At 34.2% G+C, this 23,841-nt stretch overlaps 3 protein-coding genes across 3 annotated transcripts; 2 read left to right on the top strand and 1 right to left on the bottom strand.

Moving 5' to 3' along the window:
* The first annotated feature begins 2,367 nt into the window (after positions 1–2,367).
* Positions 2,368–3,484, top strand: LOC100809864 (hevamine-A). The gene has a single exon (XM_003556091.5). The coding sequence runs from the start codon at positions 2,412–2,414 to the stop codon at positions 3,315–3,317; it is 906 nt and encodes a 301-aa protein (XP_003556139.1). The 5' UTR covers positions 2,368–2,411; the 3' UTR covers positions 3,318–3,484.
* Positions 3,485–6,917: 3,433 nt separating this feature from the next.
* LOC100809327 (plastidial pyruvate kinase 2) lies at positions 6,918–12,219 on the bottom strand. Its single transcript, XM_003556090.4, has 12 exons — positions 11,777–12,219; positions 10,885–11,172; positions 10,599–10,764; positions 9,803–9,937; positions 9,532–9,642; positions 9,345–9,433; positions 9,085–9,147; positions 8,791–8,966; positions 8,412–8,514; positions 8,166–8,314; positions 7,736–7,844; positions 6,918–7,312 (listed from the first exon to the last, which is right to left on the bottom strand). The coding sequence occupies exons 1-12, from the start codon at positions 12,005–12,007 to the stop codon at positions 7,205–7,207; spliced, it is 1,728 nt and encodes a 575-aa protein (XP_003556138.1). The 5' UTR covers positions 12,008–12,219; the 3' UTR covers positions 6,918–7,204.
* An 864-nt stretch (positions 12,220–13,083) lies between these two features.
* Positions 13,084–22,570, top strand: LOC100796385 (uncharacterized). The gene is made up of 21 exons (XM_006606093.4): positions 13,084–13,323; positions 13,440–13,592; positions 13,689–13,848; positions 13,956–14,274; positions 14,501–14,638; positions 14,709–14,898; positions 15,008–15,138; positions 15,856–16,068; positions 16,450–16,616; positions 17,116–17,194; positions 17,597–18,118; positions 18,218–18,588; positions 18,812–18,883; positions 18,960–19,064; positions 19,415–19,666; positions 19,859–19,927; positions 20,116–20,340; positions 20,581–20,691; positions 20,897–21,004; positions 21,288–21,404; positions 22,196–22,570. The coding sequence occupies exons 1-21, from the start codon at positions 13,221–13,223 to the stop codon at positions 22,353–22,355; spliced, it is 3,765 nt and encodes a 1,254-aa protein (XP_006606156.1). The 5' UTR covers positions 13,084–13,220; the 3' UTR covers positions 22,356–22,570.
* Positions 22,571–23,841: the final 1,271 nt, after the last annotated feature.

The raw sequence follows: 23,841 nt of genomic DNA, 5'->3' as shown, positions 1-23,841 counted from the left end.
AATTTTTAAATACATCTATAGTTATTAAAACCATGACTATTTATTCTAGTTGCAGAAACATCTATAGTTTCTCTACCCACAAATAGTATACAGGCGCAGCAAATGTCACTCGAGAGTCGAGAGGAAAAAATTGCGTGACTTGAATTTATATTTCAATTCACTCTTTGACTATATTTTGCTTATAATCCAGTTAAACGCAAAGACTTAGTTATTTTTTTAAAATAGTTTAATAACTTACTAAATAATTAAATCAGTTCGTCTTTGAATTATATGGAATTTGTACAATTCATGTGGCTATAATCCAACCTCAATATAAATGTAATCAAAAGCTTGACTAAAAATATTGTGTAAATTTAGAGAACTATAGCTAGTTACAAATTTTTAAATTATAGATATTTATTTTAAAATTTTAAAATAGCTCAACAACTCAAATGAATTATGGTAGTGCTTGTAATTGGCATTTTTTTTCTCTCCCTATTTTTCTTTATTAGAAAAGTAACTAAATTACTGTTTTATTTTTGTTTACTATTATTTATTATGGATCTAAATTAATTTTGGCAAGCCTAACCACTTGTTTCACGAGTGCAAATGGTTTTCACATGTGGCTGGAGTGGTTAAGGTGGTCGTGTTTCTGCACAATACTCCATGCATTATGTGGGGCGTGATCCGTTTCAATAGTTTAATGGCCTATCATGCATGGAGCAGGGTGGCAAGTGATTTGGTTTGTGGAATTGCGGTGATGTAGTCTGTTTGGAAAGCTCGTATTGTAGTGTTCTAATTGAAAGCTATGCACATTTCATGATATGGTAGAGACTCTCAAGCTTACTTCGTGGAATTGGCTTAGGTTTAGCTACTAATTACATGGCCTTTCACATAGTTCGGGCAGCCAAAATGGTATTACACGGGTTGCGGAGTTGGCATTTGTTGAGGGAAGAGTATGGTTGGAGCCTGTGGTGGTGACTAATGTGGGGTGAGAATTGTGTATGAATACAATAAATAACCTAATTTGGTGTAACGAGTGAATAGTAACAACTACTAGTATGACAAAAACTAAAGCCCATATCAAATAAAATCCTTGAGCAGTGAAAACTTCCCAGCACTTAATTCATTTGGGTCTAGTTGATTCCAACTTTTCAAGCTGAACTTCATCTGGGTTTGGATCATATATCCCCTATACACTTTCTTAACAAGGGATGATGCAGTCTATTCAATCCGTTTTCCCAGATGCATGTAATTATATCCTTTTTGGAGTTCAAAACTCAAAAGTGCTTCTCACATATGGAACCGCACCCATATTAAAGAGTCTAACTAATCAGCCAACAAGTTAATCAAGAATAGATTTCAATTACTTGTACACTTCAAATTTTTTTACTTTCCATCGGATTTTCTTTCTTTTCATTTGTTAGCTAACAGTGCTTTCTATATTCTTTGCGTTTTTGGCAGTCAAAATCATGATGCGACTGTATAAAATCAGAAACAACAAAAGGGTTGCTTCAGTGTGACTGAAAAAAAAAATTAATTCTGCTTCACCGTGCTGCATATCCAAACACAGGCTATATTTATTCCCTATAGGATTCTAATAGGGTTTTGTTAATCCCCTTCCTTAAAAAAAACTAAACTAATTGACATTTTCAAAAGTTCCCTCCTCTCTCAATTTATTCTGCTGTAACTCGTTCCCATATAAAGTTGATTAGATTAAAGAAAGACATTTCATAATTATACATAAGCAAAATTTTTTCTTCATGTACTCCTAATTAATTATTCCATACTTGCATTGTAATTCAATCATATCTAATTCTTATGACGATGAATATACACCAAACAGTAATTTTTTCCTTCTTATATTATAACAATGAATACACCAAGTTGACCAAGCCTCGCCAATCCGGGCGTTGACCCTTCTCATCATATACCTTCCCCATAATACACAAAGCACTTGCAGACATTGTGGACTGGTTTGTCAATTCTATTACGCTCCTTCTGACTTCTGCTGTAGTTAACTATTCTAATTAAGGTAACTGGCTCTGTGTGTGGTTCATGCGTCATGTAATTAAATGTAATCGAGTTTTTTTTTTTTTGTTCAAATGTAATCAAATCGAGTATACTAGTTTCCGCTGTTTAAAGCAAATAGTACAATTTACAAACCGCGTTGAACACAATAATAAGATCATTCATCTGGCCGTTGATAAACATAAACATAGTAGTGATATTAATGACAGTGGATATACTATACTTCGGACCCCACAGATTAATTGACAAATAAGTGAGTTGTTTTTCCACTAGGAAATGACATCTCTTTGGTCAACACCTTAGTTCCAATCTTCAAACTTTTGTGAAAAGCCAACCTTGGCTTTATAAATATCAAAACTGCAAAGAACTCTTCACAACACACCAAAGGGTGAAGAAAAAAAATGGCCAAAAGCAAAAACTCTCATGCTTTGCCTCTTCTCCTTCCCACTCTCTTCTTCACTCTTCTTGGAACCTCTCACGCCGGTGGCATAGCCATCTACTGGGGCCAAAACCGGAACGAGGGCACCCTCTCAGAAGCATGTGCAACAGGCAAATACTCACACATAAACATAGCCTTTCTCAACAAATTCGGCAATGGCAAAACCCCAGAAATGAACCTTGCTGGTCACTGCAACCCCACAACCAATTCCTGCACAAAGTTCAGCTCTGAAATCAAGGACTGCCAAAGCAAAGGTATCAAGGTGTTGCTTTCAATAGGTGGTGGCATTGGAAGCTACACTTTGGCTTCAGTAGAAGACGCAAGAAACGTTTCAACGTTTCTGTGGAACACTTTCTTGGGAGGCAAGTCATCTTCAAGGCCACTAGGTGATGCTGTGTTGGATGGCATTGATTTTGACATTGAACTTGGCTCAACACAAAACTATGAGCACCTTGCACGTTTTCTTAAGGCGTATAGTGGGGTTGGGAATAAGAGGGTGTACCTAGGTGCTGCTCCTCAGTGTCCAATTCCTGATAGGTTTTTGGGCACTGCCCTTAACACTGGCCTATTTGACTTTGTTTGGGTTCAGTTCTATAACAACCCTCCGTGTCAGTATGCTAATGGGAACATCAATAAACTTGTAAGTTCTTGGAAGCGTTGGACTAGTACAGTGCCTGCTGGGAAGATATTCTTGGGGTTGCCGGCCGCTAGGGCTGCGGCTGGCAGCGGTTTCGTTCCGGCCGAAGTGTTGACGTCTCGGATCCTGCCGGTGATTAAGCAGTCACCAAAATATGGTGGGGTGATGCTGTGGTCAAGATTCTTTGATGTCCAGAACGGGTATAGTACTTCAATTGTTGCCAGCGTGTGAACTGTGAAGAGTTGCAATTAGCCGATGATTTTTTTTTTTGGTTATCTTCCAGTTGTAGTTTTAAAATCAATAATTATAAGGAAAAGAATAATGTTGTACTTTTGCAAAGTGGTGTGTTGTTATCAGCAATTGTGGCCGATGAATATATTGCAGTTTGGTTTCCTTTATTTGTTTTGTGGTGGCTTTTAGCTCTCATTATTGGCTACTTTGTGTAAACTTTTAAATAACAGAAACACCATTTTGAATCAACTTAAAAAGATAAAAGACTAAAATAAACTTTTTAAAAGATGAAGGGTTCAAAAGATCATTTAGCCTATTTTGATTGAACAGAGCAGTTAATGAGGAAAGACAATGAAGATTTATTTAGACCTGAGGAGCCCTTGGCTTAAATCATGCTGCAATTCTCCAATTATCATATACGTTAACATGAAAGAGTTTTTATATTGTTTTAGTAGAAAACAAGCACGGGAGATGTTAGCTAATGAAATCCATATCAAGGAATTTAACGGGTGTAATGGGGGAAAGAACAGAGTCGCAAGTGAACTTCAAAAGTTTCGGTTAAGAAAGCATCTCTTACTAAAAAAAAATCAAATTTAGGGACTGAAAATCGAGACTAGCCCAACCCCACGTTGAAATATTCCACACAGCTTATGAAATACTACATTAGAAGCAACATATAAAGCAAGTTTATATTTCATTAAACGCAACTCAGAAGGCCTAATAAGTCGGATGTTGATGTTAAAGCATCTCAACGAATGACTCATTCGTGCATGGAAGCGTTTCCAATTCCAATTTCTGACCAAAATTTCAATGCCATGAAAGCACTAACACCTGTCCATGCTAAATATATAACAATTAAAATGTTAACTAATGATAAGTGATAACAACAGGGCAATAATTAAACGAAGAAAAGATGAAACCTAGTGAGCAAACAACCGACTAAAAAGCAAGATTGGTATCAACCCATCAAAGATAAATATATATTATGTTGCTCTAAAATTAAATATATCCTGAAAGTCTTGACTGTTCGAAACAACACATGGGTAGCTTGCTGCCTTTTGCAAGTGTTTCTTGCCTTCAGCATATATATATATATATATATATATATATATATATATAGAAACAACACGTATATTATATAAGCATAAAGAAAAAAAAAGAAGGAATAGGGGAATAGTATGATAAGTGTCTTCTGACCACTCATGTTTGTGTATTTTTGGCATCAAAAGAATGAATTCAGTTGGAGGCTTCCAAACAACAAAATTTATTCATCGACTCCAGCGTGCATTTGACCAGTTAATCAAATATCATCTTAGAGCATAAAAGTTTACCAAGAAAATTTTGTTGTCCAAAACTCCAAATTCAATACTAGCATCATCTTTTATAGACCAATCCTATCTAAGTTATGCATAAAAGCCTTCTTACTTTTCTAAGATGATCGTGAGCTAAGCACCGTCGTCTTAGAAATGTACCTTTTTAAGATAATCCTTAACTCACGTCTGTCTTAGATCTTTCTAAGATAGTCGTTAGTTAATCACCGTCTTAGAAGATCACATATATTTTTAAGACGGTTTCTTATAGAATCGTTATCGAAAGTCTTAACTTTTAACGACGTTAGCTTCAAAGACAGTTCAAAATCATCTTTATATATTGTTTTTCATCGTCCTCGTTTATCTTTTTTGTAGTAATGCTTGTCTTATTTTCTGTTCTTTTCTTTTTATAGAAAAAAAGTGTTTAAATAATAAAAATAATGTTTTCTAATAACTTTCTTACTTTCATTACATTTAATACATTCTTTTAACAAGAAATTAAAAGAATATATATACATAGCACTTGCATGCAGCATGTAATAGTAGTTAAAAGAATATATATACATAGCACTTGCATGCAGCATGTAATAGTAGTTTGATTTGATATCTTCATTTTGTTATTTACAGATCCTCCGAATAAGTTTTGATGTATTTATTGGATAGGAAATGAGTTAGTAATTCACATAGGGAGACCAACCAATGGGAGGAAATGTATAGGTTTTAAATTATGAGAAACGTGGACTATCTGATATTCAAGAAGAGGCTGCAGGATAAGAGAGTTAATATTTAGAAAAATTATATACACACATTCATTTTTTTTAATCTTATTTCCACTTCACTTTCTTCCTTCCTATTTTATCTCATTTCTGCTTTATTTTCCTTTTCATTTCTTTGTTTTTCAATAATCATTTATCACATTTATCGATTCCTCAGCAAAATGAATTTTTTTTATCACTTTTTCTATACATTCTTTTTACTTTACTATCTTTTTTCCTCTTTTAATCTCGAGAATAATTATACTCGTACACTCTATTGTTGAGGTGTAAGTGAAAAAGTAATTGATAGAACAAGGATAGTAGAAGATATCGATGGATGGCATAAATGACAGTGCGACATCATGATTAATGCTGAAAGCTACGGTGGATGCTTATTTATAAAGTATACCTAGGGATGTAGGCATCTAGCTCAATTTTTGTTGTAAATATTTTAGTAGCTAGTTCAATTCTTACGTATAAAAATAAATAAATCATATGGTGTTGACTATTAACTCTTAAGGAGACTATATTTTGATAGTGTATAAAATATGAATGATGTGCTTAATTAACAAGTAAAGTTGTTTTTTTAGAGGAACTAGTAAACTTTTACTCGTAAAAAGTAATTTATGAAATATGCATGTTTGAAAAAATTATAGTAATATATAAAATTATTCATGTTATGTAAAAAATATTTTTTTTACAATTTATTAATAATTTTAAAAAATAAAGATTGCATGACATGAAATTGAAATAAAATCAACTTATTACATAATATTTAATTTTAAAAACCTAGATTCCACCGAATTAGCTTTGGACTGAAATAGGTTATCAAAACCAAGATAGGTCTTAAAACGCCTACACCAACAATTTGAATAAAAAATTGCCTCAAAGAAACGAAAAGAAAAGAAAAATCACATTCTAAGGCTAAAGCGTGCTACAAACCTTTAAATAAAAATGGTTACAATGGTTAATCTTCGTTGTCATAATTTAATAATATAATGTATGAGTAGGACCCGTGATGTGTCACAAGCCTATTTTAAAATCTAAATATTAAGAAATTTAAATTAAAATAATATTCATACAAATTTTTACAATATCTACACATTTCTTTTTCACCCTATCTCCACCGTATCACCTTATTTATTACACATTACTTTCTCCTCTCTTCCTATTTCTCTTCATTGTGTATAACTTATAGTAAATCATTTACGTCTAAATAACATATCTCTTAAATAAATTGAGAAAACCAACCTTTAAATAGGTAAACGTATACTTTGCTTCCTCGAATAAAAGGATCACGAGTAAACTTGTAGGTTAATTTACCAAATAGACCCTGACGTTAACAAAATCAAATTTAAAACCGAAATGCTTGATCCTGATAAGCATATTCCATACGACTTATGAAATGAATGACACAAGCGAAAGCAAATTAACATCATATTATTAATGATAGTCAAATATAAGGCCTACTAATTTGGATACTAAATATAACAATCAATTATTAAGTCAGTGACTCGGTGGTCCACTCCAGGATGTGGCTGAAAGCATTTTTCATTGCAATTTCTAATCAAAATTTCAATGACACTATCATATGTCTAATGTCCGTGATAAATATAGAACAATCACCAAAAAAATAATGATAACAAGAAAGTAATAAATGAAGAAAAAAAAAAACCTAGGCAACAAACAAACAACTAAAATGCTACTGGACTTATCAAATTGGCATCAACCCACCAAAAGGGAACATGCTCTTCTAAATTAAAATGTAGTGTCCTGAAAGACTGAAACTTAATTCATAGCCATCTTCACCTTTTTATTTTGTTTACACTGTTCGGACCTGGATATTGTGAGTGGATTGGAACCTCCATATGGGTTGCGTGCCACTTTGTACTAGTGCTACTTCTTCTCCTGATTTCACCATTCCTTGCTTCTGTAATGGAAACAACAAAAATGATCATTAAAAAAAACTAAAACTAAATAAAAAGGGACTATTAGTCACGTGAATGTGTTTAGGACATAACATAATATGCAGTCCTATAGTTTAGTTCTTACAGAACCAGCTGACAATTCTATTAGCAAGTGCAAATGAAGCATTTGCTTATTTACCAGTAGCAAAACGGTTAATATAAAGCGTAAAAGTCCGATGTTAAAGTATTCAATTATGATGCATATGAATGAAATGGTTAAATGTTTAATTGTAAGAAGCACCCTCAATAGTATGAGGGCGAGAGGAAAGCTGTGTTATAATTTTAAAACCATGCAAACAACTTTAATTTTGTTATAAGTACTCTGAACCTGGTTATATGCTTCTATAGGTGACATTTCAATACTGAAGATATCCTCCAAACATTACCTGCAGCAAATCCAAGGCCCTTGTGAAAGTCTCTTCAGCATCTTCAGAGAATTCCATGTAAATAGGACAGACTCCTTGATACAAAGCCAACCTCTGTTGTATCCTCTTTCTGCATGGCCAGTAAAATTAGGTAAAGGTTTTCAACTAAATACATACTTTCATATTTTATAAGTCAACAAAGAATCAGTTTTATTTGTTACTAAGCACAGACATTCGATTAAGAAAATGATAATACTAATTATTAATGGAAAATATTGATAACAACGGAATCCAAATACCCAACACATTTTGGAAGAATCTCTTAAAAGGTGCTTAGGCACAGATGCATATTGCTACTAAGTTAGGTTCATGTTTAACTATTATCTTCTGTAGTTTTCTTTTTTAAAAAATATCTTATGGTATCAAGAGAAAGGGAAAAAAAGTAACTTACTGATCTGTAAAAGCAAATATGGTGCCTGAAGGTCGATAGTGGCTCAAAAGGATAGCCATGAAGCCTGATCTAGTGAAGACAACAGTTGAGGTTCCAAGGGTATTAGACATCATGGTTGCATGGTAAGCAAACATCTCACTCATGTGGTTCTACACAGTACAAAAAAAATCACATTTCAGTACCAACAGTAAAACTAGAACACAATGATTAAAAAAAAGTCAGAGTCATTGAGTTTAAATTTCAAACCTTGAATACTTGACCAATATTTGGTGGCATTTGACCACCAGGTATAGTGGCTTCTGTCCGTAATGCTACGGTGTGCATTACTTTCACGGCTTTTAGTGGGAACCTGCATTATAATAAATGTAATTATTATTTTCACTTCCCATGAATGCTCTTGCTTTAGATTAGTCTTCCAAGTCATTAAGATGCACTAAACCATCTATTGATACTCAAGCATGTAAAATTGCAATATATACTCTCAACTATACACATTATTAAAACCTAAATTTTTAAGGAAACACAAATTTGATTGTGATATTTCCTGTCCTTTGTAAGAACTCAAATAGGAGAACATCACCTGCCAAGGTAATTGGACACTTTGAGGCATGGAATTATTACTTACTTTCCATGAGCAGTTTCCCCAGAAAGCATTATTGCATCAGAACCTTCTCGAACAGCAATTGCAATATCGGATACCTCGGCTCTGGTTGGTGTCGGGTGAACAATCATGCTTTCCAGCATATTTGTTGCCACAATAACGGCCTTTCCCATGCTACGACATATGGTGATTATTTCTTCCTACACTAGCAGGCATTGTGATCTTAAAAAGAACTCAAATTGATATCCAGTTATGGAAGTAATACCAACTAATACTTATCTTTACCATTAATCTCATTTCTGTTTAAAAGGACCATACCTGCAAAAGTGGAACCTCTTCAATAGGGAGTTCTGCACCAAGATCTCCTCTTGCAACCATGGCCTAAACAGGATGGAAAAAGTAGACAGTTCAACATCAACAATCAGCAAACAAGTGCCCCAAAAACTTAATCCACGATCTCTAAACAAAACACACTCAGTACCAAAGGCTTCTGTTTTTATAATATGGGCTAAATCATCCCTATTTTCCAGAATCAGGCAGTAACTATAAAGTAAATAACGTGAGGATTAGATTAGCACCCCATCAGACGCTGTAATAATTGAATGCAAGTTTGGTATAGAGTCTGCACTTTCAATTTTTACAATGACGTGTATATCAGCATCACAGCCTGCAGCGTTGAGTGGACAATTTATCACATTTTGAAATAATTAGAGAAATTAATCAGATGGACTAATTAAAAAAAATACAAGTATCTTGAATATTTACTTTTCAAATAATTCTTCAGTTCATGAACTACTTGTGCATCCTTAACAAAAGAAACAGCATAGAAGTCAACTTTGTTATCCACTCCAAATTTGATGTCATCCCAATCCTTCTCTGTAGCAAATCAACACAAATATTATATGTCCTTGGGAAACCAACAAAACCTTAATCCTCACCCATTTGCCAGTACCCAAACATATGGAGAGGCATGTAGAAGAAATGGTTTAAAATTAAAAAAACAATCAAGTATAGGAATAATGATCCAGAATCTAACCAGTTATGGAAGGCAGTGTTGCACTTTTTCCTCTAACATTCAAATGTCTCCTTGACTTGAGCTCTCCTCCATCAACAACTTCACATTTCACAGAATCCTCTGTCTTAGACTTAACCACCAAAGACATCATACCACCTACATCATACACAAATAGTATACATCAAAGACCCGGTATTAACTCTTTCCAAGATAAATAGGATACTAAAGATATTGCCCAATAATGTTAAATATATAATAAATACATTATGTAAAGCATTGTCTCTTGTTATCATAGTCTTCTTTAGAAAAACATAAATACATCTTCCAACAGTTTGGTTGGATGATTCATGTTATGTTGACTGAAACTTTTATGAGTAAATTATAATCAATGATTTATGGATCTAACAGAAGCTTGTGACTCTGCATAAGTAAGGATAAGAAAAAAAATTTAATAACTTAAGATGAAATTATTTTTGTTCATGTAATGGTTCTTTTATTCTCAACCCAAAACCATGTTCATAAAATCTAACAACTAATCATGATTCAGGGAAATACAAACGGATCAAGATGCATAGACAAGTTATAACATATTTGCACCAGAAGGCCACAATGCTACACTGCCTTGAAGACTCATCCCTTAGGTCATAATTTTTTCAGAGATTAGGTGACTTGCCCTTGTTACAGTACACAAAATTAGCTAAGGTTAAAGAAAATCACAAAAGAATAAATTAGTCCCATGTTTGGTGGCTTATCAACCCACGAGCATAACAAATTGTTTATATTTCAAACATTTTTACCAATCAGTTGGTTGCCATACCATCAACAAGAAGCATGTCTCCCACATCCACATCATTGACGAAATCGTCATAGTTCACACTAACACAATCTGCAGTTCCAACACCCCTCCGGATGGTAAAAGTGAATTCCTGCCCAGTTGTTAAATTGATTGGTTGTGGCAAATCCCCACTCCTAACCTCAGGACCCTGAAAAGAGAGAAAAATGAATTATCAGCTGACATGAAAACTAAACTGTGACCAAAGAAACATGATACGAACAAAGTAATCTTAAAAGGCAATAACTTGAAGAAAGAACTTAATTATCACCTTGGTATCAAGCATAATTGCAATTACGTTGTCCTTGGATTGAGCATTATATTCTTTAACCAAATCAATAATTTTCTGATGAGAAGCATGGTCTCCGTGAGACATATTCAATCGGGCAACATTCATCCCAGCCTCAGCCAGCTTCCAAATCATTTCCCTGGTGTTGGTAGAAGGACCAATGGTGCAAACAACCTTTGTCTTCCTCCTAAACGTGGGTTTTGACCACATTCCAACAGAAGTGTCGCCAAGTTGCTGCATACCACGCAAGTGCTGCAACTCTTCCTCAATCTATTCTCCACATCACGAAAAGGGTTACAACTCACACCAATTTTCTCAACCAGCTCCATTTATTTCATGGAGAATCCATTTGGAACAAATCTTGTGTGCCACATCAGTTTCAATAAAAAATTTGCCTTTCAAAAAAAAATTATGGAGAATCCTCAACATACACTACTTCCTCTTCCATCTCATTTGCACACAATTTTCTTCTTATCTCTATCTTCCTTTTATATCACATCACATCTGTCACTTTCTGTCCCCAATTTTTTTTCTTCCTATCTCTCCCTTCTTTCCACCCAATTCACCCCAAAAGTGTACGTTTATCATTACTCTACTTCTATTTTGGGTTGAGTAATGATGTATGCAACTTACATATTACATACACCAGATTAACACTCTTAATTTCACTTCTTATCACATTATGTCACCTATCACATCTACATTTCTCTCTCTCTCTCTCTCTTCTATCTCTTAATTAATCTCTCGGTGTAGATTAGCGCAACTGTCCATGATTTTTCATCTTGGGTCCTTCCCACCAAAAATATCAAATTGTCTCACTCCCCCATCATTTTTATTTGGCAAACTTGCAGTGAGAGAGAGAAAAAGCACGCACCTTTGAATCATCCTCGGGTGACACGGGAACAACTTTAGCGGGTGCAGATTTCCTCGCATTGACGAGGCAACTTCGGGAGCAAACTTTGGAGGGGTTGTTCCTTTGTGCTCCGAACAATTTGGAAGCAAAAGTTGGAGGCTTCAACAACGTTTGGGCCCTGTGGTGTGCAGATCCTGAGGTGGGGCGCGTGAGGGAGGAGTGAATGGATCGAGTGGCCACTACCTGAGACATTGTTAGAAAGAGAGAGAGAGAGAGAGAGAAGTAGAGTTGAAGGGGATTGGGCGTGGAGAATAAAAGGGTGAAGAAGAGGGTGCGAAGAAGAAGGTGGAATTGAAGGTTTTGGAGAAGTCGCCGTTATGTTCGGCAAAGGTCAGGTTATGAGGCAAACATAAAGTGGGAGGGACACAAGACACGACACCTATTAGTTTGTATCGAACTGACCACTATCAATGCTATGTTTGCTGACTCCCCAAACTAAAAAAACTATAGCCTTGAAAATGAGCATTGTAATCTTGATGTCGTTTTTTTTTTTTTTTTTTTTACAGTTTTTGTTGTATTTTTTTTTTTTGGATGTTGTATTTTGTTAAAATATTCACTTTTGCGTGATAAATTACTGATAATGATGTTTTAAAAAGGAAATACAGAGAGACATATAGATATGTGTATGATTTTTTTAAAAAAATAAATAAAGGAAGATGGGTCTTTTTACACTAAGCATCACTTCAAGAGTAGAAATTAATTAAAGATTGCTTGCAATCAACAATGTTCTATTTTAATGGAAAAAAATGTTCTTGTTTTAATAAAATATTCCAAAGTTTCAATCTTTGTTCCATTTTAATTTTTTTAATACTGTTCTTAAGATTTTTTACTTATTAGTGAGACCAAAAAGTTTTTACAAGTTTTCAGTTTTTTTGAGTTAAATATAAAACTAATATTCAGTCAAGACTTAGGATATATTTGGACTATTTTTTATATATAAAAGTTATTTTTAAATAAAAGTTAAAAAATAAGAACTTAAAAAAAGTAAAAAAAAAATGTTTATTAGATTTTATTTTTAAGCTTAAAAGCTTATTTCTAAATTAGAGTAATATTTTATTCTAAATTATTTATCTCTTTGAAAGAAAAAATATATTTATAATAAAACAAGAGTAATAGAAAGTAGAAACTAGTTTTCATAAAAAAAAAAATTACAAAAATTCGTGCGAAAAGTAAAAAGAAGTTTTTGTGAATAGCATATAGCATGGCCATTGTTCAGTTCGCAAGCCTGTTATAAAAGCCCACGACCCAAGAACCCACGAAACTAAACGACACCGTTTTCCTGCCCTACCCTCAAAAGCGCGGGAAGATTTTCCGCCATTCTTCTACTCAACTCCACTGAACTAACTCTTTCTTAGATCCCAAAACCCCACACTCTCTGCAATTCCCTCACTGAAACACTCACACCATGGACACTGAAGGCTTATCCGTAATCTGCGCCGGCATCGGAACCATCGAAGTCGACGATGAAGGCAACGTAATCGGTTACATCAAAGGCCAATACTGTCTCGGTACGAATCTCTCGCACTTCCAATTTTCCTTTTTTTTTTTTTTGTTTTATCCTTCCGAATTCGATTTGATGAAAAATTCGGATTCCTCATTGCTCATGTTCATCACCGATTACCAGATAACCTGAAAGACCTTCTGCGCTTTCTTAGGCGCGACGATCCCCAAACGCGCGATGTCTTCAAGCAAGTCTGCAAATGGAACATCGTTTCCAAGTACTTAATCCCTACCATCGAGCTCTATCATGAAGATAGCAACTTGCTACTCAATGCAGGTTTTTGTTGAATTTGTATTAGTATTATTGATAAAGTTGTGTTGGGATTTGGTTAATTGGTAGTTGTTGAGTTGTTATGTTTTTTGTTTTTCGCAGTGAAGGTTCTGGTGTTCCTTACGATGCCGATCGAGCCTTCTTCCACGGATATATCCCAGCAGCTGGAGTATCTTTGGGGTTTGAAGTCTGCTTTGACTAACAGTGACGTTGCTGCAGTGATAGTGTCGTTTCTAGAGAGACCGCTCGAGAATTTGGAACGGTGAGAGGCTGCAAACTGCTGTGTGTTTTTGGTATTGTTGAGTGTGGATGGAAAGAAAAGAATTGGAAGACTTACTTATTTGTGTGTTTTTAATTGTTTGTTTACAGTGGCACGTTTAGTGAGGATGATTGGAAATTGGTACAGCTAGTGCTTACGTTATTTAGAAATATCCTAGCTGTTCAAGAGATTCCGACTCACCAGAAGTCAGGGGGACTTGCTACTCAGTTGTTATCAATGAGAGACCGGTTTCTGGAACTTTTGTTTCGGGAGAATGTAATGGATATAATGCTGGTTATATCTCAATGTGTTGGTAGTTCTAATGTTTATCTCCGTCAGGATAACTTGCTTCTACTGGAAATTTTTCATTACATTTTGATGGGTCAGGACCCGGAGTTAATTGTTAGGGCACATTTGAAGGAATCAAAGGTTAGGCCTCTCATTGTGACTAATGTCATTTTTTTCCATGCTGGCAAAGAGCACCCTACTAATTTAGATTATTCTTTCTGGAATGTGCTTTGCTAGTATAACTTACAAGGTTTTTTGGAATGTTTGATGATTTACTCTTTCTAACTGCTCCCATCTAGTGCATTTATATCCTATTCTTAGTTTGTATTTTTGTTCGGTCAATTACATTTTCTAAACTTCATTTTAGGAGGACGAACAACCCCAGACTTCTCTTAATAGTCTCCAGTTCATTTTGGAGGAGGAAAAGAAGAGAAGAAATATTTGTAAGCTCAACAATCTGAGTCGACATTCACAATTTAGTGGAACATTTGCTAGGCTTACCATGGTACTACTTTTTGCCCTACTTATGCTTTTATAATGGTGGACTTGGGTGATAACTGTTGTCTGTTTGGTAGGATGGTTCTAAGGCAGTAATTAAGGGAAATCCTAATTCTTCTCACAATGTGCTGCTTAAAGCACAAAATGTCACCCGGGGTCCTACCAAAAGAACTGTGTGGGATCATCCAAGGTTGCCTTCAACAGAGGATAAGATATTGGAGCTGCTTCACGGATTTGTGAATCAGTTTCTTTCTGGGGGATACAATGGTATGATGTTTTTTTTTTCAGAATAAATTGTATCATTTTCAAATATATTGTTTTGGTTTCCAATTGCAAAAGCTAAAAGTAATCTCACTGCAATTTGAACCTGTATCAGTTTTGATGCGATCCATTCGTGAAGATATTGAAAAGGAACATCCCTCAATTCAAAAAAGTGATGTTGTTGTTTTCTTTCAAGTGGCTGAATTTGTCACTTCATTTCAGTGTTACAAGTATTCAGCTTCTAAGGTGAGAATGATAATATGAGAATTGCAAATTTTTTGGCATACTTTTCTCTTTTCCTCTTTCAAGCTGAAATACTTAACATTGCCCCTTGATTAGAGGTATTCAATGCAATTAAGTATTCATCTAATGTTGGAATTTTATAGATTCTGCATGCATATTTAGTTGTGTTCTAATTACTTAGTATTTAGCATAATGAATTTTCTGATTTGTTTATTGAAGTAGGTGTAAATTGTAATTTTCAGTTTCTCAAAGCATGTTGAGACAAACTTTTCATATAATGATTGTTTGTAGGCCTTACAGTTTCTGACACAATGTGGCTATCTATTAGTGAATAGTGGAGGATACTAATTACTGTTTCTGTATAACACAATAAAGGAGATAACAAGAGGATAGAAACTCACTTGATTCGATTTCTTTGGTTTCTTGGATTTTCTTGGTTTATTTTTTTTATGACCTTTGATATTGGATTTCATTAAGGTGAATATGGAATAAGTCATTATCCATGTGCTAAATGATAAGTTTATAAATGAAATTTTTTAGCTGGACAAATGGAAATCAACAAAAATACAAAATGAAATTAGACAGTAAATAACAACATCCCTTGTTCTCATGTTGTGTGAGGTATCACTTGCTGCTTTATTTGTAAATAGCATACATGTGATTTGTCAATCTACAATTGAGAAAAGATGTCATTCTCACATATGTTCTCTTCTTCATTAGACCACGGAGGGAGGGGACACATTTGAGACTTTTAGTCATAAAGATGCAGATACCTCAGATTTCAGTGGTCAAATATGTGGTCCAATTGCAGCATCCTTGAATGAGTCAATGTTTCAATTGGTTATTTCAAAGTGGCGGCATGCCTATGATGGTCTAAAGGAAACAAATGACTATCAGTTTCTATCTGCAGCCGGTTCTCTTTTGAAAAACATGGTAATATGCACTATCAAATCTTAATAATATGTTCTGCTATGTTGTTTATTTAGTTTTTTGCATGTATCCTTACATCATGGGGTTAAAGTAGACAACTTTCTACTTTCTTTCTTTTATATCTGTGCTCTCGGTTTTAACCAAAGGTGCTTAGGTTACTGTAAAAATATCTTACAGCTAGTTCACTTCTATAAGCAGTTTTTCTTTGTCAATCCCTTTCATTTTTGTTTGCGTTCCATTGGTCCCACTTTGATTTACTATTTTTTTTTGGTTAATTTTACAAATTAGGGCATTTCCCTACTACATTAAGTTGAACACAAGAATGTTGACATGAACTCCATCACTCATTAAATGTTTCTTAGTTGCCCTTTCTTGGTTTTTCAGATTCGCATGCTGGATTTGATTCTTAAATTGTTGCCTGAAGACTCAAAGGAACCTCAAACAGCTCGCATACTTTTGTACAAGTTATTTTATGATCAGACTGAGGAAGGGATGACTCAGTTCCTATTGAATTTGATTAAAACCTTTGACACCCACAAACAACCCAAAAGGTTTGACCTCTTTATTCTAACAAAGAAAAAAAATTCACATACCTTAATCATGAACATATATGGATTGCTTTTTTCATGTCTTAAACTTGTATCTTAGCAGCCTCTGGTCCATGAAAGGCTATTCAAAGGACTTCTATTGATCAATTACTAGTTATGTCTTTTTAGTTCATTCTTTATACAAAATATAATGCATAAATACTCTACTGGTGTGAGTGTTGATTGTTAAGAAAGTTGAGTATGGGAAGCTGCATTGTGATAGAAAGTGGAAAAGCATTTATTTCCAATCAAATAAATTTTCTTTTATAATCAACTTAGCTAATTCACTTTTTCAATTCAAATGCATTTTGTGCAAAATTGTCTGTTATTGCAGGTATCCAATTGTTGTCATATGTAAGTCCAATGATAGTGATTTTATTTTATGCATATTTTTGTTGTGTGTTTGTGTATAATCCACTGTTCTTTCTTTGCTGCTATATTTATGATTGCTGTTTCTTGTCAGTGATCTTTCAGATTTAGTGGAAATCATTCACAAGGTTGTAAAGCTGATGGATAATCTTCAGTCTCGAGGAGCATTGAGGGTAAGCTGAAATTATGTGTTTGTGTGTCTGTCATGAGTTAGTGATATCTTTGAAATAAAGTAGATCTAGAACAAACAAGGCAAGATGCCTGTTACCACTTTACAACATATAGTTATCAATTCAACTTCAAGTGCAATACCCTATTTGTTCACAGTGATTTCAATTTCACATTTAAAAATAACAACTTTGCTTCCATTTGCTTTGTTAGAGATATACTAAAGCCATTAATGAGCCTTCACTAGTAGCTCAACATTTTTGGAGAGTTAGTCCTTGACATTAATAATTAATAATGTGATACATAGAAATGTAAAAAAATTATAAAAAAATCTGCTGCTGAGCATACCAACTAAGATTTTACTACATTTTGATCCTTTTCTCTACTTTATATCTTATAAATTCAAGGTGTCTAGAAAATCAAGGAAAGTGAAAAAAAAAATAATTCCAGAAGGGACAGAATCAGGGGACAAACTGGCTGGAGATCATTCTTTCATTCAAAATGAAACTGGCATCTCAACTGTCAATCAATCAGCAGAAAATCAGCCACTGCAGGAAGGCCTACCAAATGCAAATTCCACTGGGGAAGATGTTATCCCTGATGATAATGAACATGAAAATCATGTTGAGGAAGTTGGGAACTCCCAAGTTGGGTTAGAACCAATGGGAGCCACAAATTCTGAACATGTTAATGAGGATATGTTGGATGGTACTAAGGATTTTTCTGAAGATGAGCAACTACATGCATATAATGAAGTTGATTTCAAGGTTTCAACGCTGGTCTCTGCCTTTGCAAATCATAATATCATTCAGAAATTATGTTGGTTGCTCAAGTTTTACAAGAGCAATTCCCTGGCTACAAACCATTACATAATAAGCATGCTGCGGAGAATAAGTGATGACCTTGAACTCCATCCTATGCTTTACCAGGTTAAGTCCAGAAAGCATTTCATCTTCAATGAGAATGTGAAGTTTTTGAAATGTGAATACTGAATACTATTTATTAATCTTGTTGACACACTCTTGCAGTTGTCGCTGCTCACAACTTTTTATGACATCCTGGTTGAACAAAAGTCATGTCCCTGCAAGGACTATGCAGGTATAGTTGATTTTCTGACTTGTTTGGTCAGAAAGATGCTAAAGAAAATGAAAAAGCAACCCCTCTTGTTTGTGGAACTCCTTTTCTGGAAGACTCGGAGGGAATGCCATTACATCAATGCTGAATATTTGTTGAGCGAGCTTGGTCATTTGAAGAAAGAAAGTGCCAATTGGAATAACACTCAGGGAGATGAAGAAATTGGTTCATCCCCAGCAAAGGTGTGGACACGCAGAAGCATAGCTGATGCACTTGGTGAGGATGAAGCCGATGTTGTGATTACTCATGACTCAGGATATCAAAAGTAAGATAAAACCCTCAAACTTTGCTTCTAAGCTTTTATGTATGATTTTGTACTTTCTATTTCTTTTGGGAAATTTTTTTGAAGCACTGAGATGACCATTTTTAGAATGTGGGACCAATTTTCAATTTATGCTTGTTGATTGATTGGTTCATAATTATTCTTGATCACTGCAAAGAATTATCTGCAATGAATCTACTCTTATTTTTGTTTCTTCCTTCTGTAGAGACAAGCTTGATGATGTTATTAAAGGCTTTGCACCTACCTCTGGCAGTAACAGTGACAAAGATGATCATAAGTACGTTTACAACTTGACATCAAATTTTACTTGAGATTTTATAGTTTCTGATACTTGGTTCACTTGGGCATAACAGTGGGGAGCAATTGATGGAAGATGAATCTCAAATTGCTCCAAGGAGAAGGAAGAAACTTGTTCTTGATGGTGATTTGGAAAGACAAATCAAAGATCTCCATGAGAAGTAGGTTTGACCAGATCAAACTTTTGTCTGAACTTTGGAGCATGATTTAAATTAGAGCCTTGTCAAAAAGAAATTCAGTCTTTTTTCTTTTATTTTTTTTACATCATTGGTACAAACATTCTTAAAAGGAGTCAGCAAGATAGATCAATTCATAGCTTTTCAATTTTTTTTTCTCTTCCATATAAGATTTATCCTTTTTTCTTTTATATTTTTACATCATTGGTACAAGCATACTTAAAGAGTCAGCATGATAGATTGATTCATAGCATTTCATTTTTTTGTTTCTCTCTAGCATATAAGATTTGGCCTTTGTTTTCACCAATGGTTCTTCCTCACTTCAAACATTCTAGATTCAAAGATGACCAACATTGCAGTCACCGTATAGCTGAAGTGCTAGATCCAGATGGTAAAATTTCACCAGCTCAAATTTCCAATATGTTAAAAAGGTTAGGACTAGCAGTTGCACCTAGGAGAAAGATGTGTGATGCTGATGCTGAAGGACCTTTGTCTACTAGCCCTAATCAGTTAGACAGTGACAAAATAACAGGAGCTACCAATCATAAATCCGTGAATTTGGAGGGAAGCCTGTTGGTTCAGCACCTGTAAGTTTATACTGAACTCTTATGCTTATTAATTATTACTGGTATTTTTTCTTCTATTAAATTTATGTTTCCTCTGGGAAATGAAATGTTGTCATTATTGTTCATCTTATTTGACAATTTTTTTATATACATTTTGATGCATCGAATGTGTTTAAGTCTTCTCTAAGTTTGTGTTCAATTTCATATTTATAGGCAAAAAAAAAAGAGAGTCCAGGCTTTCAATAAAGATCAGGAAGCTCTAATCAAAGTTCTATATGAGCAGTGAGTACCACTTGGTTGCCTTGCATTTGATCTCTTTCTGCTCTTTGATTGATGACTGCTGAATGGATAGTTAAATAAGAAAATTCAATGTTTTCTGAATTTTCTATATTATTTTGCTCAGGATGACAAATAGCATTTCAATTTAGCTTTTGATTTTGCTGTTAATAGCTGGGTTGTTATTTCTGCAGATTCAAGGACCAAAGAAGATGTAGTTACATGATAGCCAATGCACTGGATAAGGATGGTAAATTCACTACTGCCCAAGTCTCTCGAAAACTTAAGCAGCTTGGTTTGTCTCTTCCTCTGAAGAGTTCTGGAGGAAAAATGCACCCAAAGGGTGCAGATCTCATGGATCGTTCAAATGAAAGGATGGATGAATCTGATGATGAGACATTGGTATCACTGGTAAAAAGGTAATGTGTTAGGTCTGTAGTTTTGCAAAGCCATGCCATTAATACTTCTGCCTGTTTGCAAAATAATATTCACTCATTGACATGTGTAACTTCTTTCAAAATGCCTTACATTGTTTCAAATTTTATACATAGCTGAATTTCAATACTTTGTCAAATGCAATTTTATTGTGCTGTCCAGATGGATGAGTCTCTCCTAGCTGTCCTCCCTTTAACTATTATTTAATGTTTATATAAATTTAGGAAGAAAATGGAGAGTGACAAATTATCAAGGGGACAGTTACATGGGCAAACCAGTGAGGATAAATTGTCAAAAGACGATTCTGATGATGAAATGCTCAGCTCTGTTCTCAAGTAATGTTCCTTTACCTTCCCGTTTATAGGATCATCACTTTACTGATCAACGATAGGATCAATAATGATGGTCACAAATTTACTTTGAGCTGGTGATTCTTCCGGCTCCTGCTTCTATCTGCTTTGACTTAAAAAATGATGAATTTGTCTCGTCCATCAACCACTTTTGTTTTATTTGTAATTAATTTTCTTTTATTTAATTTAGGAAAAAAATAAATAGCAAAGTATCAACTGAACAATTACTTGAACCCATTAATGTGGATTCATCGTCAAGAGATGATTCTGATGATGAAATGCTCAGCTCTGCTCTCAAGTAAATATTCCATACTTTCACTTTTCTTTCTTGGATATTATTGATCAATGATAGGAACATAAATGTGCATATGAGGAATTTAGTTTGAATTGTTTATTTATTTTTATTTGAAATCTTGCTACAATGTTAGTTAAGTTTGTATGTATGGAAAAATTCCTTTCTCTTGTTAATTTCTTAAAATTAATTACCCATTGTCTATATCACTTGTAATTTTAGTTGTTTATTCCAGCACTGTTCGTACCAGATTTAATTTTCTTTGTATTGGTATAATTTCTGGATGCAGAAGAACTAGACGACCATCTCTTAAATCAAAGCAAGTTGAGCTTGAAAATATCCAAATTCATGAGAGAATAATGGGCGACGATTCTTTCAATGGAGGCATAACAGAGGTTTCGGAAGGGTATGCCTTTGTCATCACTGTCATTTTTATTTTTGGTAATAGAATTTTATTTAGTGTATAATGATGTCAATGAGATTCATTTTTGCTAATATAGACTAATGGCAAACTTTTACCACTTAATGGGAAAAGATTTCTTGTTGCAATAGCACACTTTTGCTAGTTTGATATGATTATTTAGGCTGACAATTGAGTTTATTAACATTCCTGGGTATTTAATCCATTCGTTGAACTATAAATTGTAGTAACATTTATAGTTATTCAGATGTAAATATGAATCAAGGGGTGCTTCTCCTTAACTAACACAGCAATCGGCTAACGCAACAATTGGCTTTATGGAAATAAAGATCAATTTTTTGGTGGTGCATATGATTGCAAAGGAGCATAATCACCTAGATTTTTAATCTCCTTCGGGGGATCTGTTGGCACTCTTAGGTGAGCTGCTCCCCTCCCAATAAGGTTTTTTCTGTTGGTGTACAGGATTTGAACCCTTGACCACGTGCTTAAGAAACCTAGTCCCGGTGCCCCTTGGACTAAACACTTGTTGCCTTGTTGGTGTATAAAACATAAGTTATTACTACTTTTCTATTTTTCTGTTCAATTGTAGTGGGGTCAAGCAGATTGTTTCTGAAGAGATGACCAAGTCGATATAGTATATTCTGTCTGTCTTCATATCTAACATAATGCAGTAATATCTATAAAGCAAAGTGGAATTAGAAATATACCGATACAGTTATCTCAGCCTTTTCTATGGACTAATTTGATTGGTGGTTGAATTGAATTTGTACTGGCAGGGAATATCGTGTTGATTCCATGAATTCCTCTCAAGTAGAATATCAGCAAATGGATGACTTAGCAGATTTAGAGGATGAAGTGGCTGTTAGTGCAGTTCCTGACAATGCCAGATCCAGAAGGAAGCTGAGAATGGTGATTGATCCCGAGGACGATGACTGAAGGGGAAAGCATTATTAGGGAGCGGGTTTATTTTTTTGAAAATATTTTCTACTAAACTGATATATATAAGGATTGGATCCTTCTGTGTATACTCCTGGTTGTCAATTGCTCAAACAGCACACCATACCCTAAAAGGGTCACGTGTTACTTTTAAATATAGAAGCATGTCAACTCATTCGTGGGCAAAATGATAATGAAACTATTCATCCTCACAAGACCAAAAAGTATAAAATAATAATGGAACTAGTCTTCCTTCTAGTAAACTTCCAGTTCTGGGAACGGCATTACGACAGCCCTTGATTCAATAGATATAATACTGCATATCCCTACTAAATTCTTGCTGGTATGTTGTGAGAAATCTGAGGCAGTATATCCAAATTGATTTCCCACATGAGGATTCGATCACCATTGCTGGTTTGGAAATTCTGCGAATACCAGTAGAATGATAAGCACGGTTCTGGTTATCTTTATCTCACCATCTTGTCGATTAATTCATGAAATAGCCAACTGTTTTATTCTCAGTATAAAATGGTTTATCATTTTCATCTAAAGAGGGCTACCAAGTACCAAGGTAAAAGAGATCTTTGTAGCTGAAGGTTTCACCAAGTGACTTTTTTCACCCATGAAGTCAATTAACTTTGTTTTGTGCAGACAACTCTGAATTCAAGATGCATAAAAAAAAAATTGCCTCATTTTATGACTTAAGAATTATATTTGTAAATAAACCTTGTTTTATATTGTTGTGCCTAAAACATCCGTTTCATAAACATAAATTCTGGTTGGTTATTTCTTACCCATTGAATCTTAAGATTCTACTTGTTAGTGTCCCCTAAAGCCTGCCACTCATTTTACTGTTGCTATGATTTGCCGTAACGTTGAAATTGAACCTTCGTAAATGCAGTTCCTTTGTCCACAAATAATGGTTGAGGGATACCATTGCTCTAGTGGGCATGAATTAGGGTTGTCCATCTTCATGGTTGAGGGAATACGGTTGCTCAAGAGAAATGTTGGTTCAGTGTGGAGAAACCTTTGGCGACGGAGAGAGCTCTTCTCACAAACTTGGTTTCCGTCACCAAATTTCATACAAATTAATAATTATTTAATGCTTCATCAATCGCTTTTATATTAACTAAACAAAACAAATATTTTAACTTATATTATATTTTTTAAGATATAAGTAAAGAACACATACCTAAGAATGTTTAATTTAACTAAAATTTTACATGCATAGGTTCAATTAAATTATATATATATATATATATATATATATATATATATATATATATATATATATATATATATAAATTGAGGAAGATAATTACTTATATTTTTAATTAGGAGATATAGTTTTAAAAATATTAAACTTATTTAAATTTATTTTGATTGTTATTTCTCCAAGTAATAATAACAATGTAATACATAAATTAAATTAAATATATTAAATAATGATTAAATTATTATTTTTAAAAGTAAATGATTATTTTAA

This window comes from Glycine max, chromosome 20, assembly GCF_000004515.6.
Source record: "Glycine max cultivar Williams 82 chromosome 20, Glycine_max_v4.0, whole genome shotgun sequence".
Taxonomy (NCBI): domain Eukaryota; kingdom Viridiplantae; phylum Streptophyta; class Magnoliopsida; order Fabales; family Fabaceae; genus Glycine; species Glycine max.
Note: the sequence above shows the minus strand (reverse complement) of the source record. Positions and strands in the feature narration are given on the sequence as shown.